Raw genomic sequence first — 10,006 nt, 5'->3', positions numbered from 1 at the left:
TTTCATGTCGTAAATGAAAACTAGAAACTATTATTTGGAGAATGTGCATGTCCTTCTATCCATGTTTTCCACTACTTTTTATATGGAAAATTATCTTAAACTTATTAATAATATTAATTATTAGGTCTATTGGGTGAAAAAATATTTAATATTGAAAATTTAAATTTTTTAAATTTAAATTTTGAACCTAAAAAGTGAAAAAAGAGTTTAGCATTTAATATACGAGAAAAAGATAACTATATAAGAAATTTGAAACGCTGGACATCACACGCGCTATGAGTTTCTTCCTTACCAACTTTTGGCCTATAGAAAAAAAAAATCCCCTCTTTCCTGCATTATTTTTGACAATCACTAGTTGAAATGGCCATACATAATTTTCATCTTAAAATAAAGGGTTTTATTACTATCATGTTACATAATCCAAGAAAATTTTCCTACACACACAATTAAGAGATGGGATCCACATGTTTTTTTTTTCTTGATTCATCATTCCACCTCTCTCTTCTTTATTGTGAGAGTAGGAAAATATTCTTATATCATGTAACATTATAGTAATAAAACCCTAAAATAAAAACTAAAACTCGAAATTTTACTGTGGGAAAAAAGTAAGATTTCCGAACAGACACCACAAGAGAGAGAAAGAAGAACCTGAATTTCAACTTGGGGTTCTGGTGGCCCTAACCCAATGGGCCACCCCTTGGGCCCTCCCGATTTTTAGCCCTCAAATGGTAGTTTTATTTTTCAGCGCTTTTTTTTTTGCCCTCGTTCTTTTCGGGTTACTTATTTTTCAGCCCCCTTTATCAAAACCTGATTTATCTCTGTCGTCGTTCTTCTTCTCCGCGAGCCATTTTTTCTTCTTCTTCTTCTCTTCTGATTTCTTCTTGCTTCAACTAGTTCTTCTTCTTCTTCTTTACAAAGGTACGGTTTCCGTTCACAAGTTTTTTTTTTCTCCTCGATGGCTTCATATGTTTTTCTTAGGATTTTTCTTTGATTTTGTGGATTTGTTTGCAGGGGTTGATATACCAGCTTTTGACAGCTCTAGTTATTACAATAGTAAGCGGTCCGTTAAGCATTTCCAGTTTATTTAGTTTTTTTTTCTCTTATATAAATATATATTTTTCTTATATAAACATCTCATTTGTGGGTTTAGGGTTTTGCATCGGTGAAGGAGACATGAATTTTTGGGGTAAGAAAGTTGTTTATGCATTTCTGTGTTGAACTAACTACTATTCATTGTTTCATTTATTGATTCATTGATTGATTCATTTTCAGGTGTTGAAGTAAAACCAGGAAAGCCTTTTACTCTTGAACACAATGACTTGAAAGGACGCCTTCGTATTTCAACGGTAATAGTGTGTGTAGTGTTGTTCTCTTGATTTTATTGCAATTATATTATTACTGATAATAGTTTATGCAAAAAAAATAATTGTAGGCCACTGTGGGATTGGGCACTGCAACAGCGAAAAGCACCCTGCAGTGTAATGTTGGAAATAGGAGCCCTATGTGTGTGTGTTCTCTGTATTCTCAGTAATTGGACCTTGCAGTATTCATCTTTTTCAGAAGAATGGAAACTTGATTTCCATTTTTCAGGAAAAATTTGATTAGGAACATCACATAAACTTATTCTTTAGTAGAATTCAAATCTTTGCTTGGATTTCCTGTTTGGATTTGCGTCCTCCTTTTTTATGTATTAGATTTGATAGCGACATTGTGTGTCTATCAAAAGATCAAATGTAATTGTAAATCCAATTTTTTCCCCTTAATTTCTAATCACAGTGACAGTGATCCAGAGGTTTTCCCATCATCTCCAATTTCTAGTGAAGGCACGTTCAAATATTTATGTTAATCTCTCAATGAAGGGAACAATTTTTTCTTGAGTTTGTCTCCATTTTAATAAACCATGTCTTTCTTCAAGTGAATAATCCAAGTTAGCCGGCTTGCGGCATTCATTTTAAAAAAAATTAATTACATGATGTTATAGTAATTCTAACTAAGAGTTTATTGTCTATACCACTTTACTATGAGTCTTTCATCTAGTGAATAACCAATTTAGTAGGTTGAGGCTGGCAGAATCCTCTATTAGAAAAACTAATTACATGATCGTTTGAAAAGCATTTCGATAAATCGCTAGCTGATTTCAGTACATATATTCATTGATTAGAAAACCAATTTCTTCTGACATTTCTTCTTTCCTCAATTTTGAATCCTTTCTTCAAACATCTTTTTATTTTCATGAATGATAACCACAGTTAACATCAATTTCATCATCTTACATGTGGAAATTGATTTTTCAATTATTACACAAATGCATCTTTTCTTTAACAATTGTTTTTGACATGTATTATTGGTTTATTTTGATTGTGATATGCGTCTATCTGATATGCGTCTATCTGTTGAGCAAAGTAGGGAGTAATAGTCAGGGCAATATGCGTCTATCTGTTGAGCAAAGTAGGGAGACAATGGAGGAGGATGGAAACAAGAGGGAAGATGCAAAAATTGGTGCAGCAGGAATAAAGGTAGTTCTTTTAAATGATTTAAAATATCTTAGTGGCTACCTGTAAGAAGTTTTAACAAAAAGAATTGCAGATTCGATTTGATTTAAATAAGTAGTCTTTGGTTGCAGGTCAGCATTTATTTGACTGAAAAGTTGAAGGAAGATGGAGTAATATTTGAGTCAAATGCTGACCAAGCTCCTCTCGAATTTTGCCTTGGTAACACCATTAACTAGAACCTTCTGTTACCTGGATATGACTTTGTCCTTACTTGTATTATTACCTTTTGCAGGCAAAGGAAAAGTTATTGAGGATTTGGATGTGAAAGTTAAAGTTAAGGAAATGAAGGAAAAGAGGAAAAGTCAAGGCAATGTGAAAGTTGAAAATTCTGAGTTGGAGAAAAGAAAAAAACACAGACGATGCCTCTGAAGATAGGCAAACTTGCTTGAAGTCATATCGTCTGCATAATTGCAGCAACAACTTGCTATGATTTGGATTTACAAAAACTACTATGCTTTAAAATTTCGTTCTAGATTCACAGTAAAATTAGTGTTAGGTTGCAAATAGATATGCTTCACAGTAAAATGTTGACAATACGACAAAATTTCCTGTTAGATTCTGAATGAAATATTTCTTAAATTAAAATATTCATCCGATTTAGCCTTTCTAGAATCACGCTTCACGGATGGTGCTCAATTCACCAAACAATTTTCTTCTTTGGGATAGACATCACATGGCCAGAATTGAGATGAAATAATCATTTTTAAATATCTAATTTGGTACATTAGCATCAACATATATTTTGACACGAATAAAGACAAAGTAAAAATGGAGAGTAATTGTTTACCGAAAAACAAATGGAGAGTGAAAAACGAATTGGAGGCACCAAAAATGCATAATATATTGGCAGATATAAAATATTAATTAATAAGCGGTTTTTATCTCTTTATTTTTTTTTCTCTGTCCCTGATTCAGATCCTTTTTATCTCCTCTCCTGCGACGAAGAAGACGTCGCCTTTACAACCTTGAAATATTGTTCGTGTATGTGATGTTGTAGCGTGCAATGGTTAAATTAAAGTGAAGAACTAACTATCTTTCCCATACAAGATTAGACTGGTTTCATGAATGTATATGTATACTTATTTGTGTATTTTGCAGTTGGTCAAACCAATTTAATGTTTATTCAGGTTCTGATGGACTTTCCACAACTTACAATGACATTGCCTGATGGTCGTGAAGAATCTGCCATGAAGCGTACAACACTAGTGGCTAACACTTCAAATATGCCAGTGGCTGCTCGTGAAGCTTCAATTTATACAGGTTCCTTTTTGACCTCTTAAATTCTAAAACATAATTTTTATGTTGATATATTTATCTTCACTATTTTTTTTCATTATCCATTACAATTATATTTGGCTTGTAAAAGTTGTTAGTGTTTCATGCAATCAGTTGTGTTTTTTGGCACCTGTCCTTGCTGCGAAGTAACCTTAATGTTTGATCTGAGCTTAAAGCATCAAAAGTGGGGAAGATCCATATTCTGCACATTAATCTGCTATTCTGTCTCTCTCGTTATGTTTTTTTTTTTTCATGAACTGAAACTGTAGTATATTCACAGTGTAGGTAATAAAGAATGTTTATTGTTCACATAATTTCTGAGCTAAGTCGTATACACACTTTTTAATGGCTAGTCTGTATACTTTGGTTGAAACTTTATGAGGATTATTTATGCTTTGCATATTCACTTTTCTTTGATTTGTCAAATGTAGTTAAAAATTCCATTATGTAATTACATGTATTTTCAATGTTACGTGACTAAATGTGTAACTGCCCACTGAGCGGCAACTCAGTTGGAAGAGTACTGAAGTAAAGTTTCTTTGTTAGAATGTTACCTGAGAATTGATGTATGTGTTGCTTGTCTTGGTAAAGATGTTTTTTGAATTAGTTTAACTCATGTAAATGATGCTGTTATTACTAGAAAGAATTTATTATGGGAGCAATCTTTTGACTGTGTATTGATTTGGACTCCCAGGAATAACTTTTTTTTTTCCTTCCCAGGTATCACTTTAGCTGAGTATTTTAGAGACATGGGTTACAATGTCAGCATGATGGCAGATTCAACATCTAGATGGGCTGAAGCATTGCGTGAAATCTCTGGACGGCATCATATTAATTTATGCAATTACATTTGTTCGCTGGATTAACTTAGAAATAGTTTTTTTTTTTTTTTGTTTTTTGTTTTTGTTTTTTTTTTCTTTTTCTGCATCTAATACATGTATGATTTTGTGTTTACTGATGATGTTAGATTGTCTTCCTTGATTAATATAAAGTAGACAATTTATATATATCATGGGGCATGACATATGGGAAAACATTGACATTGATCAATGTTTTGTTATGAGAAATCACTTGTAGTGTTGCTTCAACTTAATGGCTCTTAACTAGAAGCTATTTTTTTGTTTATACAGGCAGAAATGCCTGCAGATAGTGGATATCCTGCGTACCTTGCTGCACGTTTAGCCTCTTTCTATGAACGTGCTGGGAAAGTTAAATGTCTTGGAGGTCCTGAACGTACTGGTAGTGTCACAATTGTTGGTGCTGTTTCTCCTCCTGGAGGAGACTTTTCAGATCCTGTGACGTCTGCAACCCTCAGCATAGTTCAGGTAAAATTATACTTTCAAATGTGGTTATCAAAACTGAGTAACTGCCAGGGGAAAAAATCGCCTTGGGTTATCTTAACTGATGGCCCATAAATTCTTAAAACCCTAATTTGGTTGTCAAAACGAGTATACATGTGTTTATTTCTTCTACCTAATTTTTCTTTAATATTTTGTGTAAATAATTTTTTGTTACTTTGGCAGGTTTTCTGGGGTTTGGACAAAAAGCTTGCTCAGAGGAAGCATTTTCCTTCTGTGAACTGGCTTATTTCTTATTCAAAGTACTCAACGGTATGTCCTAAAATCAGTTACCTTGTAATTCATAGTCTCTCTTCAGCTTTCTTCATTTGTATTCCTATAGTTCCTGCTGTTGATTTATATATATATATATATATATATATATATATATATATATATTGAGAACCTCCAGGCATTGGAATCCTTTTACGAGCAATTTGATCCAGACTTTATAAACATTAGGACAAAGGCTCGTGAAGTGCTGCAAAGAGAAGATGACCTGAATGAAATTGTCCAGGTGTGTTCTAATTGGTTCTCTCATATTAAATGTAGGTTAATGAAATGTCATCATCCTCTTTACCGGGAAGGGGTTGAGAATTCTGGAGCTTCAATTTATGTGAATAGAGGAGGTATCATAACCTGAGGACTGACTGTTAAGTAGCAGAGTCTGTTAAACCTGTGTTATAAAATAAACTTAAGGCAATAAATAGTCTGATAAAGAATGGAGTTTTAACACACTATGCCAAATTATGACCTTATCTTTTTTTATTTTTTATTTTGGAGATATATATATTGCTTTGTAATTTCGACCCGGGTGTGGTAAAGGCCAAAGGTCTCCCTAAAGTGCTTCTCCAAGGATCGAACTTTCGACCTTAGAGTTCAAACAACCACTTTTAACCACTGCAAGTGGCACCTATTGGGTTATGCCCTTCTCCTTTACATCAACATCACCTTTTATACTTTGGACAAAATTTATCAGGATTTATATATATGTTTTCTGCAAGTAGTAAATCAAATTGGAGCATTTACATCTAAGATAATGACCATGTGAATTGTTCCAGCTTGTAGGTAAGGATGCCTTAGCTGAAGGAGACAAGATCACCTTAGAAACTGCAAAGCTTCTGAGAGAGGATTATCTTGCACAAAATGCTTTCTCCCCGTGAGGATTATATTGAATATATCAATTCAACTCCTATTGTTTTTATTTGACACTCGTCTTATGTTGTTATCTTTTTGGTGATCATGACAGATATGACAAATTCTGTCCCTTCTACAAGTCTGTTTGGATGATGCGCAACATTATCCATTTTTACAATTTGGCAAATCAGGTATGGTGGTGTGAGGAACCAGTTGGTGGTTTTAGTTCTTACTTGGCTCTGCTAATCGTTGATAGGGTGTATATTCCATATACATGTTCGGCATTTATGTTCAAGTTAATAGTTCATTTCTTCCCCTTTTCTTCTCGCAAAATGGGTCAACCTGCCCCACCCCACCTTCAACCCGCCAAAAATGGGGTGGGGCGGGTTGACTAGTCATTGGTGAGTGGGTTGAAATACCAACCCACCACCCATCTAAAAAATAAAATATTAAAAAAAAAAACATTAATGCTAATCTTTTATTTCTATTTTCTAACATCTAAATATTTCTTAAGTTTAAAAAAAAGTCAAGCAATAAGTTAAAGATAAAAGAATGATTTAAGCCAATGATTTCAAATAACATTGCTATACAAATCATATCTTAAGATTAATTAATAATTTCAGTGTTATTATATAACAAAATAATAACATCAAGCATGTGAATATTTGCAAATGAACACATCATTGCATCTGTAACTAGAATTTCATAAGCATCTAATTTAATTTGTACAAATACTAGTATTTAAATCCAAAAAACAAGCTTAAGTTTTTTTTTTTAGTATCAATCTCTTTTTCTGCCAAATCAAAAGTAATTAAAAAATAACATTCCCAATAAAATAGTAGCATTGTGGCCCTAAAAGAAAAGATTTTGTCTCACATAATAGCCATTCATATAGATCAACCAAACCATAATTTAACATTTGAAATAATTTTTTTTTTAAAAAGTGACTAGTGGGTTAACCCGTCCCTAACCTGTTTTAACTCGCTCAGCATATAGGCGGGTTATGTTGGGTTGGTGGGTTGAAACTTGAAATACATAAGTCCCAACCTATCTCGTTTTGACAGGTTGACTCGTAAGTTCAACCCATTTTACCAAGTTCTCCAATAGTCCAATCACATATTCTGAGACCTGAAATTGTTCATTTCCTTATGTTGTTTTTAGTTCATAGCTCAGCCAAAGTTTTGTTACATGGGCTTGAAAAGTCAATTCAGTTAAGATGGTTAAGTAGCATTGTAGTTGTGGATCTTTAACGTGGGGTGGCTAAATGTGCAGGCAGTAGAGAGGGGAGCTGGTACAGATGGTCAGAAGATAACTTACAGCCTCATCAAGAGTTAAGCTGGCAGCATAACAGGCATAATTCGCCACACACCCCAGCGAATTACTGTCAGCTTGACACGTGTCATTTTTGCTGACTTTGCAGTCTGACACTGCATATTTCACTACACTGTGTAGCGAATTATGCCGCGTGACATTTCGGCAATTTTTACTGTTCCTGTGGCAGTCTAATAAATAATTTGGTGAAGCGTGGCAAAATGGTCACTGTCCCTAGTTATTATATGTTTCTTGAGAATAAGAGATAAAGTATGATATTTCAGTATGTATCTGAGCGAATAAGTTTATTGTAGAAATTGAAATTCCTTTGGGCATGCGGATTCTTGGATGAACCTTAACGAGATCGTGATCTATTATGGGTGAATTAGTTTCTCGAAAAATTTACATTTCAGATTTTAGCATGACTGTCTCTGGAAGGAAAAAGTACTAAACAGCGAGAATTATTTTTCCTTAATTTTTGGTAGAATGAGTTGGCATATCATTGCCAGAATGAGAATTATTTTGCTTAACGTAAGATAAATTATGTATCCAATACTTCATTGTCGTTTGAGTGTGTACATGTGGAAGCGTAACGATCAGCTACGGAAAATCAATTTCACACCCAACCCCCTCCGGCGAAAAAAAAAAAGGGAAAAAAGAAAAGAAAAACAAAGCTTTTAGGGAGATCTTTAAAATGAATTCGTTTCAATTGAAACAATATTGTTCCAAATAAAAAGTCGACGATTTTTTTTTGAAATTACAAATGAAACGAAATTCTCTTCGTTGATAAAATTTTGCTACTGGTATGCATATTTAAAAATTAGTACATTAGTTCGCTGGCTGTCAAATAACGCCGTTAGACAGACTGCAGATTTTACCTGTAACCCCCTTCCTCAAACCTCTTCCAAAAGAAAAATTAAAAACAGTTGCAAACTTCCCAAAAGAAACAAAGACAAAAGTAAAATAAAATCAAATATGAAAAGAAAAAAAATAAAGAAATCTGTTAGTACTAGAAAGCCTTGGTCAAAATTAAATATTTGGAATTCCATTAAAGGCAACAAGATCACTTCCTTAAATAGCTGTGTTAAAAATTTAATAAAAAAAACTTTATTATTTTTATAATTCAACTCCTTTCAATTGAATTAATCGATTAATTGATGAAATCTCAAAATTTTTTTATCAATCTTTAGAGACAACAGCTATTGTGGATCAGCATAGTATCTACACTGACAAATAGAAAGGACCGCGGATGACATTCTCAACATTGCAGGGTCTCATAATAATGGTTCTAAAAAAACTTTTGATATCAATTTAGTTATTCAATAATGTCATACATAATTAATTTAGTTAATCAATCATACAAAATATTATTAAATTTATTTTGAAATTACAATTCTACTACGCTAATTTCTCTTCTTGAAAAAAACACTAAATTGATGACATTACGCATAACAAGGAGATTAAATTAATAATCAAAAAAATTTAAGAACTAAAATGAAAATGCCTTTTATACCAAAAAAAAAATAAAAAAAATGAAAATGCTTGTATATTTGGAGGAAGAAAAGATAAATTTTGTATTAAAAAAAAAAGGAAAGATAAATTTATACTTTTTCTGCCTAATATCTAATATTTCCCTTATGAGTGACAGTTATTTAGTTATATTTTCTATTTAATTAAAATATAAATAGATTTATCGTAAGATACAATAGTGACCTATGTTTAGAGAAAAGAGAAATGATCAAAGTCTAAAGATGCCACCCCTCTCTTATATGTACGTTAATGTTTTTACAAGTTTTTAACTTTAGTAGTATGTTAATACAAATTAACCCAATCCACATTGGCTATTATAAATTAGAGGATGATCTTTTGATTTCGATATAACATTAAGAAATATTACTTCTCATCTCAATTGTTGATTTTCATTCATACGACGATTATAATTTATTAAGTTATACATATTAATTTTAAATAAATTATAATTATCATATGATCGAAAATCAACTGCTAAAATGGAGAGTAAGTTATTCAATTCATATGATTTTTTATTACAAATCAAAATTTATTTCAACAAAAGTCTAATTACAATTATAATTTTAGTAAATATAATATCTATGAAAAACATAAATATAATATTTGTACAAGCCAAATTTTAGTATGAAAAGTATCTGATGATATTTCTCACTACACCAAGATACGGAGAAAGATCTTTCTCCGTTTACAAATTTTAGTTGAAATTGGGTTACTCTTTTTAACAGCATGAAGTTCCTTTTTCCCCTAATTAATAGCGATGTTGTATGAATATGAAGTTATGCTTACTGTGAGGTGTGAAGTGTCAACTTATTTAGTTTATCACTCTTTACTTATCAATGTTATCATTACATCAGATCTAGATGA

General features: G+C 32.2%; 2 protein-coding genes across 2 annotated transcripts; both read left to right on the top strand.

The window, feature by feature from the left end:
• The first annotated feature begins 781 nt into the window (after window positions 1-781).
• On the top strand, window positions 782-3,538 carry LOC133301564 (uncharacterized). Its single transcript, XM_061501210.1, has 8 exons — window positions 782-918; window positions 1,012-1,053; window positions 1,151-1,186; window positions 1,273-1,346; window positions 1,433-1,505; window positions 2,404-2,516; window positions 2,624-2,711; window positions 2,785-3,538. The coding sequence occupies exons 3-8, from the start codon at window positions 1,174-1,176 to the stop codon at window positions 2,919-2,921; spliced, it is 498 nt and encodes a 165-aa protein (XP_061357194.1). The 5' UTR covers window positions 782-918; window positions 1,012-1,053; window positions 1,151-1,173; the 3' UTR covers window positions 2,922-3,538.
• Window positions 3,539-3,602: 64 nt separating this feature from the next.
• LOC133301563 (V-type proton ATPase catalytic subunit A-like) lies at window positions 3,603-7,988 on the top strand. Its single transcript, XM_061501209.1, has 8 exons — window positions 3,603-3,812; window positions 4,548-4,652; window positions 4,956-5,152; window positions 5,351-5,437; window positions 5,577-5,681; window positions 6,226-6,323; window positions 6,414-6,492; window positions 7,574-7,988. Exons 1-8 carry the CDS (start codon window positions 3,614-3,616, stop codon window positions 7,634-7,636), a joined length of 933 nt encoding a protein of 310 aa, XP_061357193.1. The 5' UTR covers window positions 3,603-3,613; the 3' UTR covers window positions 7,637-7,988.
• The last annotated feature ends 2,018 nt before the right edge of the window (window positions 7,989-10,006 follow it).

Source organism: Gastrolobium bilobum, unplaced genomic scaffold, assembly GCF_033153095.1.
Source record: "Gastrolobium bilobum isolate Gb01-03AN ecotype WA unplaced genomic scaffold, APGP_CSIRO_Gbil_v1 utg34075, whole genome shotgun sequence".
NCBI classification, from domain to species: domain Eukaryota; kingdom Viridiplantae; phylum Streptophyta; class Magnoliopsida; order Fabales; family Fabaceae; genus Gastrolobium; species Gastrolobium bilobum.
This window is presented reverse-complemented; position numbering and strand designations above follow the sequence as displayed.